General features: G+C 39.7%; 1 protein-coding gene and 1 long non-coding RNA gene across 28 annotated transcripts in view; one reads left to right on the forward strand and one right to left on the reverse strand.

Moving 5' to 3' along the window:
* The window catches only part of Map4 (microtubule associated protein 4), a 170648-nt gene that overhangs the window by 120725 nt on the left and 26930 nt on the right, over positions 1 to 22993 (forward strand). For 23 of the 27 annotated variants that reach the window (XM_078037938.1, XM_078037940.1, XM_078037939.1 and 20 more), the window contains one exon: positions 808 to 921. In XM_078037938.1, coding sequence (XP_077894064.1) covers positions 808 to 921 — 114 coding nt within the window. Of the gene's footprint in view, positions 1 to 807; positions 922 to 943; positions 13623 to 17163; positions 18809 to 22993 lie in introns of those variants that run through there. The other 4 variants (XM_078037953.1, XM_021731471.3, XR_013434268.1 and 1 more) reach the window with 3 other exon arrangements.
* The window catches only part of LOC120891480 (uncharacterized), a 54392-nt gene that overhangs the window by 25870 nt on the left and 5529 nt on the right, over positions 1 to 22993 (reverse strand). The window lies entirely within an intron of this gene.

Below are 22993 nucleotides of genomic sequence, written 5' to 3' on the forward strand. Positions count from 1 at the left end.
TTCATATTCCTACTCTCCTAGACAGCTCTTTCTTACCTTTACCCTCCTCCTACCTCCAATACCTTATCAATCTGCTGATCTTCCTATTTTCCAGATAATTGCAATAAAATAAAACACCCACAATCGTCTGTTAGCTTATCTATACAGTTTGTATCTGTATCCATAGACTCTGACTTCTCTCCTGTTTGTTTGTTTTTTTTAATTTCATATGTATACATATATTTAAGTTGTTCATGGACCTTTATTTATATGTGGTGCTGAGAATCGAACCCAGTGCCTCACTCATGCCAGGCAAATGCTCTACCACTGAGCCACAATTCCAGTCCCTGTTTTTTTTTTTTTATTTAATTTATTTTTTAGTTGTAGGTGGATACAATACCTTTATTTTATTTATTTTCATGTGGCGCTGAAGAGCGAACCCAGGGCCTTGCACATGAGAGGCAAGTACTCTACCACTGAGCCACAACGCCAACTCCCTCTCCTATTTTTATAACTGTTCCTGCTCCTAATTAAGGCCAACCTCTCCTCTCATTTTTCCTTTTCAAGTCAAGTATCCTGCCCCAGCCATTAGTTTGTTTTCTGCCATTTCACTGAATTATTCCCAACTTAAAAGAGTTTGTCATTTTTCCCATCTTGAAAGATAGAAACAGAAACTCTCCTGACTACTTCTTAACCTGCTCTTCATCTCTGCTGCCTATTGTAGGAGAATTCCTCAAAAATGATTGCCACCTTTAATTTCTCATGGGTGGAAAAATATCTGAAATAGTTACTCTCTTACCCACATGTAATCTGTACTATTACCTTTAGAACCAGTCATAGCCTCGGGCCAAAAGGACAACTTGCCAGAATCTGTGTTAGAGAAATTAGAACAGAAGAAACCATTCAGCAGTCAGCCTTCTGAACTTTCTTCAGAGACCTCAGGTAAGTGGAGAATACCAAATGGACTCTCAAACAGCTTAAACTAGGAGCGATTGAAGTGATGTTGGTAGACATTGTCCCTGCTTTCCTCGTTCTCACTGATCTTCCTGTTTTCCAAATAATTGAAGCACCTAGAGTTATTATTATATTGTAACCTGAATAGAAAGAGAAGTTCCCAGGCATGAACTCTAAAACAAAGACTTACATAATAATTGAAGAAAATAGTGTAAGTGATGGCATCAAGTTGCTGCTGATTAATTCCTAAATTAAGTGTAATAAATACTGTGAGGTGCTATGGCTCACAATTTTTTGAGAAAATCTAAAATTAACCTGAGATATTAAGGATTTAAAGGACATTGGAGGGATGAGGACAAAAACAAAAGGTGCTAGTTAAGTATTTTGAAATCATTTTATTGGGTCATACTTGACAGGAACCATTGAAGACTGCCTTTAGTGATTTTCTTTCCAGGAATTTGGATCCAAATTGTGTTACTTCATGAAACTTTTCCAAGGGTGCTTGCCCTAACTGTTGAAATTCTTTTCAGCTTACAATCATTATGCATATATCTTTGTCTTTTGGGAAGTACATTTAAGAACAGAACATTGAAATCTAACACATTTGTCTTTCAAAGTAGGATGTTCTGGTTCTGGAATGATAAGAATTTTTCTCTGGCCAAAATACTCTTTAGTCTTTTTTTTTTTTTTTTTTTTTTTAATTTTAAACAGCATAAATCTGGCCTTCTGGGTCTGTTTCCCAGAATCAGTCTAGTTCATTGGATACACATAAGTATAATATTGGTGACAGACTCTCAGAATTATAAATTCTGTCCCAAATCATGAATAAGTATTCATTCAATTAGTGAACATCACCAAAAAAGAAATAAGTACAATTTCTTATCTTGTTTAGAATTGAGATTTGTGTACCTATTAATAATTACAAGGAGAAATAAATCAGATGAGCTTTATAAGCAGTGAGTGAGTTTATTACAGAGGTTAGAAAGTTTGAAATATTTTGCTGGGCCCAGTGATGCACATCTATAATTCTAGTGGCGGGGGAGGCTGAGTTAGGAGGATCACAAGTTCAAAGCCAGCCTCAGCAAAGGTGAAGTGCTTAGCAACTCAGTGAGACCCCTGTCTCTAAATAAAATATAAAATAGGGCTGGGGATGTGGCTCAGTGGTCGAGTGTCCCTGAGTTCAATCCCTGGTAACAAAAATGAAAAAAGAAAAGTTTGAAATATTTTGTAAATGTGTTTGAAAAAAAATTCTTACCTGAAATGGTAATCCCAATTAAGAATAAGAAATGTTTGGGAATAAATGGTTTTCCTAAAGAAATTAGTATATGGATTGGTGGAAACAGACTGCTTAAATGAGTCACTAAATGAACTCTTGTTGTTTTTTTCTTTTTTTAAGAAAGAATAACAAGAAGCTTGTTATTTAGAATTTTAGCCAACTTCATGTATTGCAGGTGCCCCTCCCTCACAAGGCACACAAGGTTGCAGATCCAGTGACTGCAGGTCAGCCCAGCCCAAGCCTACCAGGGCCCCTCCTGAGCTGCTGAAAGTCTTGACTCCACAGAAGACTCTTGATCCCAGGCTAGGCCCTTTCCCTTTGTGTGAGTCGGGTTGGGTCTCTGGTTCATCTTCCTGTGGTTATCCTGGGAACCAAAGGAAAAGTATTCATGCTGACTTCCTTGAACCCCAGAGGGATCTCGGCAGGGAGGCCTGGGATATAGAAAGCATGCCAATGGCGATGAAGAAAAAGAAGAAGAAACCAAAGCAAAAGAGATATTCTCAACCCCGGGCTGGGGGATCTTGGAATGATGACAGTGCAGAAGGGCATAACAGTTATACCCATAAATCAGGTGTCCTCCCTAGTCAGTCCACTGCTGTGAACATGGAATATGGACTTGTATCCAGAGAGAATCTGAAAAGAGGAGATGGAGGTGACTCTAGAGCAGCCAAACTAGAAGGTGAGAACTTTATCTCAGAGAGTCTCAGAGTTACTTTGTGTCCAGAAGAATCTCCAAAAACTGCAGAAAATTCTCAGTCCAAGCTGAGAGTAGAGGAACGCGACAGAGGAAACAAATCAGTGCCACATAACCAAGATAAGAAATTGTTGCAGCCGGATGAATACAAAACACAACCTGCACCCCTCCTGAAGACCCCTGTGGATAAAGGCCAGATAGTAGGCCTTCCTAACTTGACAGGATCCCTGACAGAAATTTCTGAAAATAAAGCTGAAACTCTTTTGGAGATCAGATCTAAAGAGGCTCGCTCTCCTATCTTGAACCAAGAGGTTGTGGATGGAGTTTCAAAACCTATAGCAGCAAAAGAATTGCCTAATTTGATACCAACTTTGATAGCAAGTAATCCATTAGAAGATAGTCTCAAAGAAGAGAATGATGAAAGTAAAATGTCTAAACTACAGAATGTCAACCAGAAAGTGTTTCTTAAAAGATCTGTAGAAGTTAAAGAACTAGAAAGGGAAGCATTTCCCAAGCAAAGAGAGGAAATCAACATCTTGGCTTCTGAGCAGCTGCAGGGCCAAGTGTCAGTTCAGGGTCCTGGGCTAGGGAATGAGCCGTTTAAGAAAATGACAGGTGATGGCAAAAACAGGAAGGGAAGGGGAAGTTCTGGTAAAGTGAGAATGAATTCTGGGAAGCCAAGAATTAAATCTGACCTGCTATATGTTCTGGACAGTGAGAATGATGGAAGGGCTGTTCTTGGGTTAAGTGAACCAATTCTTAAAACCAGAAGAGTGACTACTGAGGATAAGAGAGATGAGCTGGGATTAGATTCTTCAAAGCAACCAGGAACCATGATTGACTTTACTGAGGCAGTAGTGATGGGGGACCCTAAGGAGATAATAGACCCTAGTGTGGAAAGCACTTTACAGGCATGGATTCCTTTGGAAAATAGATCAACCTTGACTCGGACTTCTGATGCTAGGTCAGAAAGAGGAGCCTTAGTCAAAAATACAGGTGTCAGTAACCAGAGCAAGGAAGGATGTTGTCCTTGGATGGGTCATGAGTCAACTCCTTGGTTTTCTGAAAAGACTAAAAAGAGAAGTAATGAAGGCAGAAACAAAAAGTCTAAAATTAATTATCCCATAGAACCTACTAGAATGGATGACAAGGAGGAAATTCCTAATCCACCTTTTGTAGGGAAGGATGGAGAAGTATCCGATAGCATTCCCTATAAAAACAGGGAATTAGGTCACACTTCCCCCCAAATACTTGATTCTTTATTCTTTCATGTATCAGGTACACACACAGTGGAAGCACTTGACAAAAAGGGTAAAAATGTTGAGGTTAATTCTGCTGAGCTTGAGGCCCCTGAGGGCAACAAAACAAATACAGCCAAGGATTCTGCTATTATTGAACCAGCTGCCAAGGTGACAGATGTGAGCTGCCAAGGCCAAATTCAGGAGACAGGATTTGCTCCCTCAATAGCATCTGAAGAGAACAAGACAGATGCAACCAAGGGACACACAGCAGTGGCTGACAAACCAAATAAAAGGAGTAGTGATGAAAAAAGCAAAAAAGTTAAAAATAGTTTTCCCAAGAAGCACATTCTGGAGAATAAGTTAGATGCAACAAAAATGCATGTTCCCATGGAAACCACAGGGGACCATAGAATTGAAGGAATGGGCTATGTGGACGAAAATAGAAATATTACATTTACCTGTCCCAGAACACTGTCAGGGCTCATGAATAAGTCAGCTCCTATAGAGGCTGTAGAATCAGCAGCCTGTGAAAAACTGCCCACTACTCCTCCTCAAGTAGTAAAGAAAAATGATTCCTTACCAGACACCTTGGCAAAAAATGGAGAAGAGAGAGCCCCAGTTCAGCTTTCTAAATTATTAGTGGAAAATAACTGCAACAAAGATGGGGTCCCAGGGCCAGAAAGACCCAAAACTCCCTCTGTTGTTATGTCATCTGCCAGCACAGAAGGAATTGCCCTGCCTTTTACAGCAGCCATAGAAACAGTGAATAGTCAGGAAGATTGCTGTCTTAAGAATCAAAGTGAGTTTGCTGTTCCCATGAAAAATGAAGCAGGGGTATATGAAGGCCGTGTGGTAGGAGAATCTGAGTTGTCACTCTGTGGTGAATCTATCTGTTCAGTAGAGCAAATCCCAGGGCCAGCAAAAGGGCACCTTCTTCCTAAAGTTCCCACAGATGAGCAGGGCTTGCCAGGAGAGACCAGAGTCCTAGAAGCATATGGAAATAGGGGTGATTTCCAAACATCTTCAGTGAACACAGGGGAGGAGACTGAGAAAGGTTCTACTTCTGCTCCAATTTTTGACTTATTGGGAGACAAAGCACAAAAGATCAGTTACCACGAGGACCAAAATACTAAAGATAGAGATTCTAAGGGCCCAGATTATTTGAATAAGGAGGTTGATATGACTCCCTTACCTCCAAAAAGTGAAAAGGATAAATTTAAAGAAATTATACTGGCTTCTGATGTCACAAAATTACAATGTGTTTCCCCACCAACACCAGAACTCCAGTCCAGTTTCTTATGTGGCAAAGTTGAAGTTCCTCTTTCAGGGGTGGTAGATAAGTTAGAAATGGCTGCTTCCAAGGATCTTCAACTCCCAGAACTCAAAGATAACATCAAGAAAGAGCCTCAGAAAATGACAGAAAAATCGGAACTAACGGTTCTGGGAGAAGGAAAGAAGGAAGATAAAAGCAGAATAATAGAACCAATGAAAGGCTACATGAGACCTACCAAGTCCCGAGGACTTACTCCTTTTATGCCAAAATCTACAATCCAGGAACGAGAGAGATCCAAGCACCTGAAGTCCAGTGGTATGAACCTGTCATGACAAAATGTGTGCGCTTGTGGCTTTTGAGTCTGCATCAAAAAGGCAAAGAACTTGTGCCTTCGTTCCATCCAGACTCTACTCATCCTTGTTAATCTTAGTTTGTTGGCATGAAAACCTATAACTGCTACTTACATGTTTTCTGTAGCCAAGGCATGCCCTGTGTCCAGCTTGAGGAGGCTGTGGTCTCATTTGCATGCCTTTTTACCTGGCCCTGAACCTTGAATTTTAGGGGAAGTTGAAAAGAGTCTTTTGCCATCCACCATTATTAATTTTTAAAAAAAAATTGTGTCTCCTATGTGTAATGTTTACAGCCAATTTTTTTAAGCATTGTTTGGTATAAGGATTAATAGGAGGAAAAAAATGCTTCATTTTTAGTGGAGTACACGAGATTTTTTCCCCCCTAGTAAATATGTAGCTTGTGCTAGTGGGACTAAATATCTAAATTGCTTATAGATCAAATGAAAATGATTTGCTCTCTTCTGGGGAAATGGTAGTTTCAGACTAGTACTGGTGGGCATAGTCTTTATTTTTATTTCTAATAGTGGGAAATGATCTCTAGATACAGCCACATTCTTTGACCAGTTTGCTGCTTACAGCCATTAGCAGACAGTTAATGGGTTAGATTTTGGGCATAGTCTGTGTCAATGAAACATAGTTCATAAAACTTGCCTATTTTGGATTCCTCATAATGTTTTCCCTTTTGGATCTAATTAATCAAGCAGCTCGAATGAGATTAAGATGATTTATATAAGATTTAGGAATATTAGTCTTTTTCCCCCTCTTGAAAAGTATGCACTTAATATATAAACTTCCCTGAAATTAACCTTGAAAATGTGTTTCCTTGCCTTTGAGGTTTTTTGCAGCCCACAAATGATCTTCTTTATAAATTACTCTTTCTCAGCTTGCATGATAGAGATACTAACCAGAAATTGAAACAAAAACAAAAACTTACCAGTTGTCCTTAGTCAAGTAGCCTGTCAGGCTTTTACAGAGACTTCATCTTGGGGTTCTATTCTGCATGGTATGGACCTATTCTTTTTGTGTAAAGCTTGTAATATGCATGGATTTGTATCCAGTAAGGAATACTTGCTATATAAGTAAAGAATGCTAAATGTTATTATTTGTGTACAATATACTCATTTTTTTCCTGCTTTAATTTTCTTCTACTTGCCACCCTTTTACCAAGGCAAAGTGAATACAGTAGCATGTACAGGACATCCCATCATTCTATGCATTTCTTTAGTTTTGGCTTCTAGGCCACACTTCTTTAGTTTTAGCAGTGATCCAAAGGGTAATGTGTAAATTTTGTGGAAATCTTGCCAATATTTCCAAAGATATGCTTAGTATGTTAAAGAAATACTTTTTGCATGGTATTTCCAAAGAAGTGCAGAAAAGGGATTTGTTGTTCTTGGGAAGCGACAGCTGCCACAGAGCTTTTGAGTCCCTGCCCTGGTGAGGCCAAGCTCAGAGTCTGTGTGTTAGGAGTGTCCTTGAAGAGTGGCTGAGAGGAGTGTAATGGATTTTAGATTAAAAAATGTATTGTTTCTTCTCTGAATTCTACTCTACCTTTTCCCTTAGGGTAAACTCTGTACTTAGTTTAAAAAAAAAAAAGTTTTACTGATTTTTTTTGAGTAGGTTAACACATTTACATGGTATAAAGGAATTTGCAGTAAAATGTAAGTCAGCCTCCCTCCGATAACCCCTTCTAGTTTTCCCTCTTGTGCTATGCATAGATTTGTGTCCAGTAAGGAATACTTGTTATATAAGTATTTTGCTGTATAAGACAACCAATTTTAATTGTATTGCCCACATCCTTCCAGACCATTTATACTTAAAGTACATATTTCCTGGTTTTATATATGAGACATGCTGATGTATGCCCTGCTTTTTATCTTATTTTCCTTTTGAGGTAGTAAGGATTGAACCCAGGACCACTCTGCCACTGAGCTACACCTCAACCCTTTTTATTTTTTATTTTCACCTTCTTTTTGTTGTTGTTGTTGTTTTGTTTTGAAGTGCTGGGGATTGAACCCAGGGCCTTGTGCATGTGAGGCAAGTACTCTACCAACTGAGCTATGTCCCCAGCCCTTTATTTTTTATTTTGAGATAGGGTCTCACTAAATTGCTGAGGCTGGCCTTGAACTCGAGATCCTCCTGCCTCAGCCTCCTAAGTCTCTGGGATTACAGGTGTGTGCTGCCACACCTGGCTTGGTCTTGCCTTTTAAATTTAACAATTTTAAAAGAGATCCTTACAAATAAGAACAGAGAAAACAATCTCATTCCTTTTGTATACAAAATGTCATATTCCTGGGGCTGGGAGTGCAGCTCAGTGGTAGAACACTTGCCTCACATGTGGGAAGCACTGGGTTCGGTCCTTAGCACCATATAAAAATAAAATAAAGGTATTGTGTCCATCTACAACTAAAAAAAAATTAAAAAGAATTAAAAAAAAAAGTCATATTCCTGCAAGTACTTGTGTCTGATTAAAAAGGACTCTAGGGCTGGAGCTGTAGCTCAGAGGCAAAGTATTTGCCTAGCACATGTGAGGCACTGGGTTCGATCCTAAGCACCACATAAAAATAAACAAACAAACAAACAAAAAAAGGGACTCCAGAGTTAGCTCTGGTTTGAAGAAGGTGTATTTATGATTTTGAAAGGTATTGCCAAATTGTTCAGCATAGGGCCACAGAGGTGTACAGAGTTAAAATCTACTATCAGCACAGATGAAGACCTATTCCCCTGTACTTTCTCCACTAATGCAACTTCTTGTTGTTGTACATACTGATATAACAGGCAAAAAATTATTTTTCAAGATAGGTTTATTTCATGATTATTTAATGACTACTTTGTGTATCAGCAATAATATTTATAAAATTCATCTCCATTCTGAATTTATAAAAATATTTTCTATTAATTTTTAACAACACCTTTTTAAGTCTGACAGCATTCTAAAATTTGCTTATTTCTGGGTTGTTGTTTTCATTTATTTTTATAAAATGTGATGTAGGGTTACTTGGGCATCTCATTATAATTTGTGAACAGCTTGGTGCATTTCTGGACTTCTCTCATCCCCTAACCATTGATCTTTTCTCTATTCAAACTTCAGTAACAACCTGGCTTAATATATTTTAATAGTAGTAGGGCAAGCACTACTTGCCCTTTTGCTCTTTTTCAGAGTTGTCCTATTATTATTATTATATATAAATCTGAAAATTGGCTTGTATAATTATGTAAAAGAAGAAAAATCTATTGTGTTTTTTCTTAGAGCCAATGATTTATCTATATTATTCTTATGGGAATCAATATTTTGTATGTTGAGTTATTTTATTCAACAGTATAACGTATCTTATTGTCAGATGTTGGTTTATCACTATTGTATGACTATCTTGTTCATAAAGATTTTGTATGCGCTGAGGATGTGGCTCAAGCGGTAGCGCACTTGCCTGGCGTGTGTGTGGCCCGGGTTCGATCCTCAGCACCACATACAAACAAAGATGTTGTGCCCCCGAAAACCATAAAATAAATATTAAAATTCTCTTTTTCTTTCTCTCTGTCTCTCTCACTCTCTCTTCAAAAAAAAAAAAAAAAGATTTTGTGTATTTCTGGCAAAACTTATTCCAGCATATCCAGGAACCAGGCAACTGTGCAGGTGCATAGCTTCAGGCGAGCCTGGGGTTCTGGGGTTCGCACTGGTGTGTTGGGGAATACAGAGTTTCTGGTAGGAATCTAAACAGGGTGTCCCATTATGCCCATCCACTTGTGGTTCATGTAGGCTCTTTTATTTTATCCATGACTGGCACTAGATTTGGCTTATTAAATTTTATCTTTGTTCCTTACTTTGAATTATTCGTTAAATGTCCTACCCCCACCCAGATTACCACTGATTCTCATGTTATCTTGTCCTCATTTGTCCTGTGGTCAGATGTTTTTCAACATTTTTTTCAGTAAAGATATTAGTAGAATAGCAATTGCAATTATTCATTCTCTCTCTCTCTCTCTCTCTCTCTCTCTCTCTCTCTCTCCCCCTCCCTCTCTCCCTCTCCCTCTCCTTCTCCCTCTCCCTGTCCCTCTCCCTGTCCCCATCCTCCTCTCACCCTCTAATACACACACACACACACACACACACACACACACACACACACACACACACACTACAGTATTGTGAAAAATTCCATTTTAGGATGAGAAAATGGAGGCTCTCAAGATTAAGATCATATAGATAGTAAAGTGGCAGAGCTAGAATTGGAATCCAAGTCTTGTTGACTCATTAAAGTTAATGCTATCTACATTCTTGCCTCAGAGGAACCTTCCAGAAGTTTTTAGGCACTGTCAAAGTAAAAGATGAAGGTTGCTAATTAGTAATTATATGTATTTTTTAAACAGTATTTAAAACAGTTGCTAAACTCATTTCTAGCTGGAGAAATAGACACATGAGGACATAAATTGTGAATCAGAAATTAATTTTGGATGAGAATCTAGGTCTTTTAACTCCACACTAATGTCTTATTCTCCACACAAAATCTGTGTTTGATTTATTCATGTGTTGTTCTTCATACCCAGCATAGAGCTTTACATATACATGATGCTTGAAGACATTCTTTGAATTATAAATGATTTTGCTGATTTTATCCTGTTTGGAGATAGGAAAATTAAATATACTGCTCAAGTCTCTTCCATCTTACTGTTTTCTCTCCTGTAACTTTTTTTTTCCCCCATGCTACTCTCAAGTTCAGGGAAACTTAAAAGTTTCATAACATCTTAAGCATGTTATTCTAGCCAGGAAGGATTAATGAGATACTTCAGGAAGTCTGGGCTCAACTTGTCAGAAATGAACTTCTTATGGGACTGTTTTTTTGTGAAGGGAAGCAGGGAAGCACAAGTTTGAAAGGATGTTCCATATGATTCTGGTACCCCCTTTAGTTGTTCCCTGGAAACCAAGTAGAGCTGTGAATGACAGTGCACATGGGGTGTTGTTACTGTAAATGACACAATTAGGGATTCCTATAGATAGGCTTTGCCTTTGCCATGCTAAACCCTGGTCTCTTTTTTAAATCTAGTTTCATTTGTTTTTCTTCAGTTTGCTTGAGCTCTTCAACTGTCTCCTAGCAGCTGGGAATGTCAGTTTATGGTAGGAAATTTTCTTAGTGTGAAACTTGAAGTAATTTATAAACCCAGAATCTTAACAGTTTCAAGGCCCTTGTACATAAATAAAATATGCTCAGCAGATGAAAAAAATCATTTGTAATCTTAGAACCTGCTACTATTTTACAACCACAGGAGTACCTATTTGATAATGTCTTAACTGGAGTGCCATCACTTAAGTGCCTTTTCTCATTGCTTCCCCCCACTTGCCCTCTCTTTCTCTGGCCTTTTTCTTACTACTAGCATCTTAATGAAGTTTATTAGGATTCTAAATGTCACATAGTTAAAAATAGCTACCATTTAGTGAAGCTTAACCATGTGCCCATTCTAAACTCTTAACTTCAAACAATTCTACGTAGTCAGTACTACTATTACCTTGTTTGAGAGATAGCATATAATTTTTGTAATATTAATTCAAACTTTTGGTTATCCTGCTTTTATCTTCTGTTTTTGGAGGGTGCTGGGTATTGAACCGGAGTTTCATGTGTGCTAAGTATGTGTTCTACCACTGAGCTGCTCTCTTACTTTTTTTTTTTTAAGTGCCAAGGATCAAACCATGTGCCTTTAATATAGTAGTCAAAAACTATACCACCGATCTATACCCCCTGCCGCCTAATATCCTACTTTTAAAAGGAAATTTTTTTCCTTTACATTCTTTCACTTCTCACTTTTTCCCTCTGACTGAGTAGCATTAGGGGATTCGGAAAAAAAAATGATGAACAACTTGGCTTCTGAATTTCAGTATTATAAATATGTTAACTTCTTGAAAATATGAAGGGGAACAGTTAAGGTAACTTTCATTATTTTTACCTGTGACACATTTACTAAAGCGGGTCATCTCATCTGTGAACAGATTGAAACTGTTAGTCTTTAAAGTGGTTGGTAATTTTTGTAAGTTTAGACAAAATTTAACTGTATAAAGCTTGCTTATTCTACAAATATGAGCATGCAACATGATTTGGACTTTTTGGTATTTAGTTAATTCTTTCATTTAATAGATAACAAGTGAGGTTTTTCCTACACTGCAAAAGTAGATAATGAAACACATTGTGTACTCTGATGATTCCAAAGAGGGCAGATAAACAGATGATATTACTCCAGTGAGAGAAGTTTGCTTTAGTAAGAGCATAAAAGCACAAGCTATATGCCACAGGATTACAGAGCAGACAGGGACTGAGCCCTAGTAGGAGAGCAGGACTCTGTGGGGTGTGAATGGGTCTGAGTGTGGCTAAGAGTTTGCTGAGCAAAATGGGATAAAGCATTCTAGGGGTTAGTTTGTGTAATTGCACAGTGACCTGCAGGTGCATGGAATATTTGAAGAATAGCAAACATTGTGGTCTGACTAGCACTTAAAAGTTTTTTTGGGAAACAGGGACATCTGTGAAGCTGAAGCTTTTTGAGAGGAGATTAGAGAAAAGTAGATAATCTCCTAAATGATCCTGAGTGTCCTATGTGTGCCTCCAAAGGCAAAGGATCTTAGATTTATGCTGATTGGGGGTAGGGATTGTGTTTCTGTCTAGTCTTAGTTTGATGATTTTCTCTTCTTGTAGGGGGAGGCCAAGGGAAAGTCAATACTACGCTTAAACGAACACAGGCCTGGAATTTCCGAAGTTGTACTTCTTGGAGAATTTTTCATTTATAACCATGATAACGTTTTGGGGTCATGTAAATCAAATTACTAGCTTCATTTTTTCATTCAATCTGCTTTCCAACTTTTGAAAGTTAATCGGGAAAATCATGAGTTAAACGTTGTCCTAAGAGATGTTTCTAAAATTCAGTAGAATATGATTTTGAAATGGTTTTGCATATGTGTATATATATGTATAACACAACCATCATTTGCTTCCAGGTAATAGATTTTATCTTCACAGCATTCAGTTTGGAAATTGTAATTAGTAAAGAGTATCATTCATCACTATAATTAGTAGAATTATCAACTTTCATTGTAATGATAATTTATTAGAATTATTTCCTAAAGACAATAACCCAGAACAGTTGGTCCATTTGGAAAGCAGTGTTGCCTTAGTAACTGATAAGAAAGAATGCAGAGAAACCAGTCACCAGAGCATATAAAACCTAAGGCCCTGAACAGGTTAAACACTAGCTCCAGGCACAAGGCAAAACCCAGAAACATCTGCCAATACATCTGCTGGGATCAAGCCTTTGGAGGCTTGATGTGTCATTATATAAGAGTCTTAGAAACCATCTTCTGATCAGACACACAGAAATCCGTACCCTTTTATCAGACTTTGAATATTCTTTGGGTTAAAGATTTTATTCTAAGTCATTACCTCTTGGGATGAATTGAAGACAACTTTATGGGAAGAATCTGGTCAAATGACATAGAGGCAATGTAAAAGGAATCCATCCATTCTTTCGCTTAGCAGACCATTTTTTGAGAGCCTGTTTACTCTGTGTCCAGCATTATGCTGGTCACACGCACATTTCTGTCTCATGGAATCTCCCAGTAAAGGCATATAAATAAAAAGATTATCATGTATTTTCCAAGTCCTAGAAAGAGGTAGAGTTTTATGGAAATATAAAGGACTCACTTTGGGAGAGGAAGTCTGGGAGGCTCTACAAGGACATTTAAGCCAGTTCTGAATGAGTGGGAAGGAAGATAACCTAGAGAGGCAAGGAATTGCAGTGTCACGTGAGTTTAGAATTTATGTCTTCTGGATTTAAGTACTCATCTTTTTCCATGGGAAGCCTCACCCTTTTAAGACTTCATGTAAGTTCCTATTCACCAACTCAATGTAAAATCACAGTGGCTGGGTGTGTGAGTGTCCTGTGGGTGAGTGTGATTATGTCTGTGGTTCTAAATTGGTTTATGATACTGACTTGGCCATCTCCCTCCTTCACTAGGGATTGAACCCATGGGTGCTTAACTACTTGGTCACGTCCCCAACCCATTTTTTATTTATAACTTGAGACGGGATCTCTCTAAATTGCTGATGCTGGTCTCTTTCCATCCTCCTGCCTCAACCTTCCAGGTCACTGGGATTATAGGCTTGTACCACCATGCCTGGCTCATTTTGTTTTTGTTTTGTGGTACTGAGAATTGAGCCTAGTGCCTCACCCATAGTCGATAAGCACTCTTTCACTGATCTATATCCCCAGGCCTTTTAAATTTTTTTAAATTTTGAGATAAGGTCTCACTAAGTTGCTCAAACTGGACTCAAATTTGCCATCCTCCTGCCTGAGCCTCCCAAGTTGCTGGGATTGCAGGCATGTGCCGCTGTGCCCCCAGCTCCTTTGAAGTATTTCTCTTCATTGATCAAAAAAGAGACATTAACAAGGAGAATCTAATTAGAGATTTACCAACCCAGTGGTAGAGCATTTGCCTAGCACATGCAGAGCCCTGGGTTCACTCTCCAGCATCAGAAAAAAAGTTATTTTTAGAATAAGGGAGAATTGGGTCTGGGGTTCTGGCTCAGTGGTAGAGAGCTTGCCTAGCTTATGTGAGGTACTGGGTTTGAGCCTCAGCACCACATAAAAAATAGACAAAAAATAATATTGTGTCCATTTATAACTAAAAATATTAAGAAAAAGGGAGAGTCATCCAGTAAATAAGATTTATCTTTTTTCTCAGTGGTGTGGAAAGATTGGTAGTTGGGAACTAGGCATTTTCTATGAGGTTTTTCCATTAAATTTTTGATGTTTGATCTTGAGCAAATCACTTTTTTCCCTGTGGACCCCAATTTGCTCCTGGGTAAAATGAAAAAATTGGGTTAGAAAAGCTCTTGCATTCTGATTTTGTCTTTTGCACATACCTAGTGTCCTTGAATACTGTTTTTTTGGAAAGGCCTTGAATGGGAGAACTGTTTCTTTCTTTAGGCAATTCCTCAGATTTTGAGATTTAGCTTTTTTTCTGTTAGTGGCTAGAATCAGGGCTTATATATGGTGTCTCTTGTAGATGGTAGTAGATTGTTTGCCTACTGTCTTTATCAGAGTGTTTTAGTTTTCTAGTCTAAAAACTTAGGCTTTATTATTTCACATCAAATTTCCTATGAAGGAAACACCTACTTCATATATAAATACAGTTGCTTAGGTTTTTTTGTTTTAAAGTTAGCATCAGCAAGTATATTGTTTTTCTGCCTTGTTAGAAGCTTTTCATAGATCTCAGTCCTTACCACCTACAAGGAGGAGTGGATTCTGAAATTATCTCCATAATTCCTTTTATTCTCCCTTTGTGCTTAGACCTTTAGGTGACTACCAAGATTATCTGCATGTTTGAGCATCTGACTGACATGGTGTCCTGAGCCCTCACGTTTTGTCTGATTCTCTCATCCAGCACTCTGTCTCTTAAGCTTTAATTGTGAGGCCTCTCTTGGTTCAATGACCAGATGCTGACCCCATCACTATCTCCCTTTAGGTTGACCACATTTCTGTTCCATATTGTATGACCTTAGTATGAAGTATGTGCTCCTTTTTGATTGCTCGGCTTCATTCTTCTACTTCCTGCTTCTGGGCTTTTGTCAGGTTCATAATTTGCAGTCTTCTATTTATGGGTGGGACTATTGAGATTTGAAGGTAACAAGAACTTAATTTTAGTTATTGCCTTAAATTAGTCGTTTTTTCTTCTTTTTTTAGGAGTACTAGTGGGGAAAGTCTAGGTAGACTGATTGGAACTAAAAAATAATTTGGGACTAAGGAACAAGCATACTTTCCTGTTTTTGTTGTTTTGTTATTGATACTAGGGATTGAATCCAGGGCCTCACACATGCTAGGCAAGTGCTAAAGGTTGAGGATGTAACCACTCAGTTACATCCCCAACCTTTTTTTTTTTTTTTTTTTTTAAGAGACAGGGTCTTGCTAAGTTGCCTAGGCTGGCCTTGAACTTGTGATCCTCCTGCCTTAACCTCCCACGTAGCTGGAATTGCAGGTTTGAATCACCATACTTGTTTATCCCTTGGATTTTTTTTGTTTGTTTGTTTTTGGTAGATGGACACAATACCTTTGTTTTATTTATTTATTGTTATATGATGCTGAGGGTTGAATGCAGTGTCTCACACATGCTAGGCAAGTGCTCTATCCCTGAGCTACAACCCCAGCCCCATCCCTTGAATTCTTGGAAGAATATAGAGTCTGACCTATTATTATACTATAACTTCTTTTTTTTTTTCCTTTAGGAATTTTGTTTTATGGATTACTCAATCCTAAAAGTAAAATTTCTAACTTCAAAGTCAGGGTATCTGGTCTTGGTGGCACATGAGCCATTATATCCTAGCTTCTTAGGAGGCTGAGGCAGGAGAATTGCAAGTTTGAGACCAGCCTCGGCAATGAAGCAAAACTGTCTCAAAATAAAAAATACAAAGAGGTAGGGGGGTAGCTCAGTAAAAGATCACCTCTGGGTTCAAGCCCAGTACTGTGTAGAAAAAATTTTTTAAAAATTCCAGAGAAGCAAAGGACCATGCTGCAGTAAATGGGGCAGCAGGCTCTGATGGGTGGAAAAACTCCAAGCTACAAATTGTCCCTCAGTTCCAGAGGTCAAAGGAAGATAAACTGTCCTCAGTTTATTCACATGGTCCCTATGAGATCAGCAGGCCAAAAAGAGTAGAGCTTGTGCAGAAGGAGTGACCCAGCTCATGCAAGGAACAAAGAGGCACAGGGGGAACAGGAGTAAAAGCACAAAGGGTTTGTTTTGTAATTAGGCAAGGGTCCAATCGCAAGTGTTTTATAATTGGAATGTGTGTGCCCAAATCCCTGATCACTGATGTCTTTAAAAGAACCCTTTATTAAGCTCTTCCACAGTGCATAGCTACCAGCAGAGTTTTCTTGTGGCTTTGGGGACCCTAGTCAAGTCATTTGTCAAATGAATTTGATAAGTTGCTATGACAGCAAACCCACTCTTCCTCTGAGAAGTGAATGCCTGCAATTTTTATATTACATTAAGCTTTTTTTTAGGTGAAATTTTGAGCAATTTCCTGGAATCATTATTCTTCAGAGATTATAGCTGGGGATTGGCAAAAGAGTCTTGCTTATTTTTAAAACATTTTTTTGAGTGGGTGAATGTGGAAGGGTAGGCATAGTATCAGATAAGTGAATGTGTGGGTACACATGTATCTATATCAGTGAAAGCCGAAATAATTACTATCTTCAGTGCCCAGATTGGCAGCATACCATATTTTAAATTGCAGGTCTAAACAGAGTGCTAGTTAACAGGAAATTATATGAACAGTAGCATTTGGTTTTATAGAAAGCAGCAGGTTCCTTCCTTTCTCTTTCTCATTTCCCCTCCCTTCCTTCCTTTCTTCCTTCCTTCCTCACCTGGTAAATACGTGTAGCACCCAACTGCTTTAGAAGAAAGGGGGATTGGGGAAAAGAAAGATTTGGTCATGAATGCTAGGGACTTGCTGTGATGTCACTGCAAGCTCTGTGTGATCGTAGGTGGTGTTAGAGCTCCAGGAGCGAGAAGGGGGAGAGCAGTGGAAGAGACGATGTCGCTCTCAGACAAGCAGCCAGCCTCTCTCACGGCTGCTTGCAACCAGCTCTGTAAGGGCAAGCCTGCAGAGTGCCAAATGGACTCCCCAAAAGAAATTGGTCAAGCTGGATTTGAGTGGCAGAGGACAGAGGGCAAACTGAATGAAATCGGGCTGAATGTCAGCATGGACGGGCAGCTGAAAGACAGGCTTGTGAAGAATGCCAGCTTCCTGGAGCAGAATAAGATCTGCTTTTTTGAGGGGAAGCTAGACAAAGAGCTCGGCATTGAAGTGCAGGACAAGGAATATCAAGCAACCTTGGGTCACCTTGAGAGCAGGTATGTGATTTCAGAAAACTGCCATCCCTTGGAGGGGAACTTAGTACATCAGAAGACAGCGGAGTTTCATTTGGGACTCATAGAGGGGCCAGATAGAAACAAAGCCACTACAATTCAGGATACGGCGGCAGGGAAGAATGGACTAGAGACCAAGAACCAGCAAGATCTGTATTATCCTGGGGCTGCTGGCATTCCCACCCAATATGATAAGGAGCAGGAGACCAGTGTTTGGAACCCCAACTTTCATCTAGTGATTCAGAGCTCTCAGGGGTCAAGGGAAACAACTCCAGGAAAGGAAGAGAATGGCTTCACCCCTGCCTGCCCGATCATCGGGGTGATGAATGATAACTCTAAGCAGCTTAAATGTGAGTCCCCACTATTGGTGGCTGTCACCCACCCAACCCCCACTATTGAGCATTTACCCACTGCTATTCCACCAATTACTATGGTGGAGTTCACCCAGGAAAATTTGAGTGCAGGTTCTCACATCAGAGACCAAGATAAGGAGTTGGAGAAATTGAGTTCTGCTGAGGAGGGGACTATGCTCGACCAAGCCCCCCAGCAGAAAAAGGCAATGCGCCGGGCCCTGTCCGAATGTTCTCATCTCTCAGTTCCCCCAGCTGTCAATCTCACAGATAAGTACCCTGAACTCCCTGCCCAAGAAGAACTTCCTGCAGGCCTGCTGCACCCTACAAGTAGCCCAATGCCAAGCCCAACACCCAGGAAGCTGGGAGCTTCTGCCATAAGGCGCTCCATGACAGTAGCTGAGGAGCAGACAGCCAGCTACAAATTGAGTCCTGGAGAAGTTCCCATTCTGTCTACTGAAGAGATACCTTCTTTCATCTGTGAGGAGCCATTGGCCAAGAAGAGAGAAGAATTGACCCACTTCAGCAACAGCAGCAGCAGCATCTCTGGGAAGAAGGAATTTAGCACTGCTGGGATATGTCTCCACAATAAACTGGAGCAGATTCCTGAAGGAAGCAGCAAGGAAAAAGGACAGGAAGATATTAGTGAAATAAGACTTGATTCATGCTCTCTAGCTTGCCAGGAAAGTGAAAAACAGCCAGAACAGACGACTCTGGCAGGGAAGAAAGAAATTGAGGTCACTGCAACCCAGAGCACTCCATCGTTGCTGTGTGAAGAGACCCCACGTGATGGTATGTTTCTAAATTTTGCTTTCATTGGGAACAAGCAGACAGCAAGGAAGGAACCAGAGTGATAGATTACCAGCAGGAGCTGTAGGCAGCTGGAGTCTGACTGCCTGGGGAAAGCTCAATTCCTTCACTGTGGAAGCTCTCTGGAAGGGAGGTGTGAATGAGAACAAAAGTGAATCTGGCTGGGTCAAGCCTCATGTCTCCTAGGTGACAGATAGTATGGATGCAAGACGTGGGCTGACTAGATTAGCCGTAGATGAGATCAGGGGTAGTGGGCATAAAACTTAGAGCCCCTTCTTTGACCTCATTTTACCCTGCCCACCCCATCCCCCATCCTCCCACTCCCTTAGCTCCTGTTGGTTTGAACCAAATGATTCCTGAGCCCTAAACCATCCCGTCGCAACTGATTGATTTTCTTGCTTAAAAAGCTGTCACTTTGTGTGGATTCACGATGGGTTTATCAGTATTAACCTCCTCTCATTAAGTTGCAGAGTCTGGATAGAAGCTCTGTTTTTCGTTTTGCTTTTGAAAATGTTTTGCTTTTGTCCAAGCTGAAAAAGAGCCTTTTAGAACTGGCTGTTTAATATTCTTTTCCTGTTCTTCATGTTTGACCCAATGTTACTGCTAGTTTTCTCTGTATGTGTTTTGAGAGGTTTTGTGGGGAGAAGGAAAAGAAAGGGAAAACAGAAAGGAAAGTCTTGCAACCTAATAAACAGATAAGTGCAGTTTTTGCGACTGCCTTCTGTGCCTCTCTTCCTGGCCCTTTTTTTCCTCTCCCCCTGCCCAATCAATGCTAACCGGCCCCGCACCCCATCCTCTTATTGTTGGTCTGAAAAAGCTTGTTTTTCTCAGAGACTAGTTTGAGCACAAAGGACCATGACTCACAGGCTTGTTAATGGGGGTTTAAAACATTCATTTTGTTTGTTAAAGAAAAAGAAAAAAAAAGTCTATTTCTGGGACCTGTTTTTCTATTCCTTTCAATACATTTTTATGATTTTTTTTCCTCTGAAAATAAGAAACATGTTTTTCTAGAGAAGTGTTAAGCAAAACTAGACCCATAAAGGAAGGTATATTCGGAGATAGGTAGAGAAGCTTTTACTTCCTCTGTGGTTTCTTATGACTCCAGGATTATAAGAATTCAAGTCCCTTATGTGGTTCCGTGCTTCCAGCTGTGGCAGAACTGTAAGACCCTCATGGATGGGATTCTGTCATCTTTCCCCAGCTGCTCAGTTCAGTGTCATGTACTCTCTAGGTGGTAATAAGTGAAGACTTTTGTTGCAGAATAGGTTCATTCCAGTTCATTCTAGCTGAAGTTAATGCTGATAGAAAAAAATTCCAAATGTCTGACAAATCCACTGATCCATTCACCTGATAAATGTTTGCTGACTCTGCTAAACACTATGTAGATAAAATATATAAAGATTTGTTCATTCAACATGCCTACCATATGCCAGTCACCATCTAGGAACTATAAATTGTTCTTGTCATCAAGCAAGTTAAGATCTAATTGAGGAGTAGAAGAGTTAGAGAGTTGTGAATTATGGAACCTTTTTGAAGAAGGTGGCATTTGTGTTGGGCTCCAATAATTTGGGTGCCTGGCATTATAGAAGGAAGCCTTCCAAGCAAAGAAACTCGTATAAGTGTGAAATCCAGACAGCTCATGTGAGATAAAGAACAATGAGTAGTTTCAACGGGACACTCTTATAAGGATTATTTGACTACAAAGAACAGAAACACAGGAACTCAAATTCATAAAAAGTATCTATTGACAGGGTACACAAGAATCTGGAGGAATCCAGTTGCAGGTAGTATATCTGGCTAGTAGCTATTGTCTGTCTGTCTCTTGGGATCTCTACTTCTCTCTGCACTTGTGCTCCAATCTTTTCCCCTCTGGAAACTGTTTTCTTCATTTCCTACCTTTTGCTTTCTTTGATGCCTTGATGCCGCCGGTCTGCCGGGGACAGGACAATATTGGGCTGCCATTGTTTGGGCTCCGTGGCCAGCTTGTACTGCTCTGTATCAGAAACCCAAGATTGCTTGATTGTAGTTTTCATGTCTTGGTTCATATTAGAGAGTGAGCAGGGAAATAACATCTATTGGCCCAGCTTGGCCTGGTGAACTTGGCATAGGTGGTTTTAATTGGCTAAGACTGGTTTAAAAAGTCTTTTTAACCAGTCTTAGCCAATTAAATCCACCTATGCCATTGACCTGGAGGCTTCTCTACAGAAGAGAATATGGGCTGAGCAAGCATTCCAAAGCAATCTGTACAGCTCTAGGAAGAAATAATGGGAGAAAAGTCTAGAAAGTTATATGGTATTCAGTCTTGCCAAGTTTCAGATGCCCCACTGAGAAGTTTAAATTTTACTACTCTGTTCTAAAGACTGTGGTAACTGCCTATGACAGCAAAATAAAGTAGTAACCCAAGGTCACCTTTGGGAAGATTCACCTATTCCCAGTATATGAGAGAAATGGAAGAGGTAAAAAATAACTGGAATTGGAAACTGGATGTTGGTATGAGAGAAAAGAAGATATATGAGTCAGAATTATTGCTGTGATTTTGATCCTGGTTTTTCTAGCAGGCAGTAAGTAGTACAAGCTTTAGAAAGATAACAGAAGAGAACAGTCCTGTTAATGAGTTCTGTTCTAGACATTCATTTGTGCAACTCTGGTGACAGAGTTTAGCAAGTGCTTTAACCATTGCTTGGTATATGTATCCCTGAAATAAGGTAGAATGGTCTCCATGAGGGAGGCTTCTCTTTACATATAAGGACATATATTTGTACAGCTGCGTTTCTATATCATAGGCAATCAGACTTCATGAAGTATTCATGTTGTTTACTGAAAAATCCCATGCCTCCTGTAAAATATTTATGGTGATCTGGAGCCAACAGCAAGTTGGACATTTAAGAAGTTCTTCCTTCAGCAGACTATAGAACACAAGCATTATCAAACTTGCACAATGGTTGGGTTTGCCTTTTTGTTTTTTCCTTTTTTTCCTTTTTGATACCAGGGATTGAACCCCAGGGGTGCTTAACTACTGAGCCACATCTAGCCCTTTTTCTTCTTTGAGACAGAGTCTCCTTAAATTGCTGAGGCTGACCTTGAACTTTACCATCCTGCCTCAGCCTTCCAAATCATTGGGATTACAGGCATGCACTTCTAATGCCTGGCTTTTTTGGGGACATGTGGTCTTGTTATATTGCCCAGGGTATTCTTGAACTCCCCATTCTGCTTCAGCCTCCTGAGTTGCTGGGATTACAGGCATTTACTACCATACTCAGGGTTTTGTGAAGTTTTTTTTTTCTTCTTCTGTCTTCCCCTTTATATTTTTAAAAACTTAAATTCAAGTTTTGACTAAAACTACATATGGTTCAGACATCAAAAAGTACAAAAAGCTCCACATTAAAAAACCTCCTACCAATACAAGATGGTGTCAACTCACTTTTTCCTACTCCTCCCAGTAAATACAACCAAATACTCTGGGGATAATTTAACTGAATTCCATGAAGGAATCTGAAAGGTGGAAAGAAGGCAGACTGCGTAGGTATCTCAGGATTTAATTAACAGTACTACACTGGGGATTGAACACAGAGGTGCTCTACCACTGAGATATACCCAGCCCTTTTTATTTTTTAAGACGGAGTCTTGCTGAGTTGCCAAGGCTGCCTCAAATCAGATCCTCCTGCCTTAGCCTCAGGTGGAGATTTCTTTTTTAATCTTCTATATGTCTCTGGGCACTGGAAAGGCCTGAAATCTGGAATTACCAACAAACAGACAAGAATAAAATTAACGGAAGGAAGGGAAGGAGGCAGAAGGAAAAAGAAAGAAAAGCCTGCTTTGTCTTGCAAAAATACTAGGAAAGGGCCCAGCAAAGATCTGCTGGTGAACCCCATGTCCCTACCCACACCTAGCTTAGGCTCAGTTGGCTGTAGATGCTTTGTCAGGGAGCATATGAGGACCTACTAATTGTGTACTTCACAGTCAGCAGGAGCTGTAGACCTGACCCACCCACACTGGCAGGAGTTACAGGGAGGCCCATCCCTTGCCTTCACCAGGTGACAGCACCATCAGTACCCATAAGCCTGGTATCTAGCAGCCCTCTGTCTATTGGCAGAAGGATACCTTGATAGGTTTCCTCTATCTCCTTTCCTCTAGCAGCAGAAAACTTTAGCCCTGAATAGGTACTTC

This window comes from Ictidomys tridecemlineatus, chromosome 2, assembly GCF_052094955.1.
Source record: "Ictidomys tridecemlineatus isolate mIctTri1 chromosome 2, mIctTri1.hap1, whole genome shotgun sequence".
NCBI lineage: Eukaryota > Metazoa > Chordata > Mammalia > Rodentia > Sciuridae > Ictidomys > Ictidomys tridecemlineatus.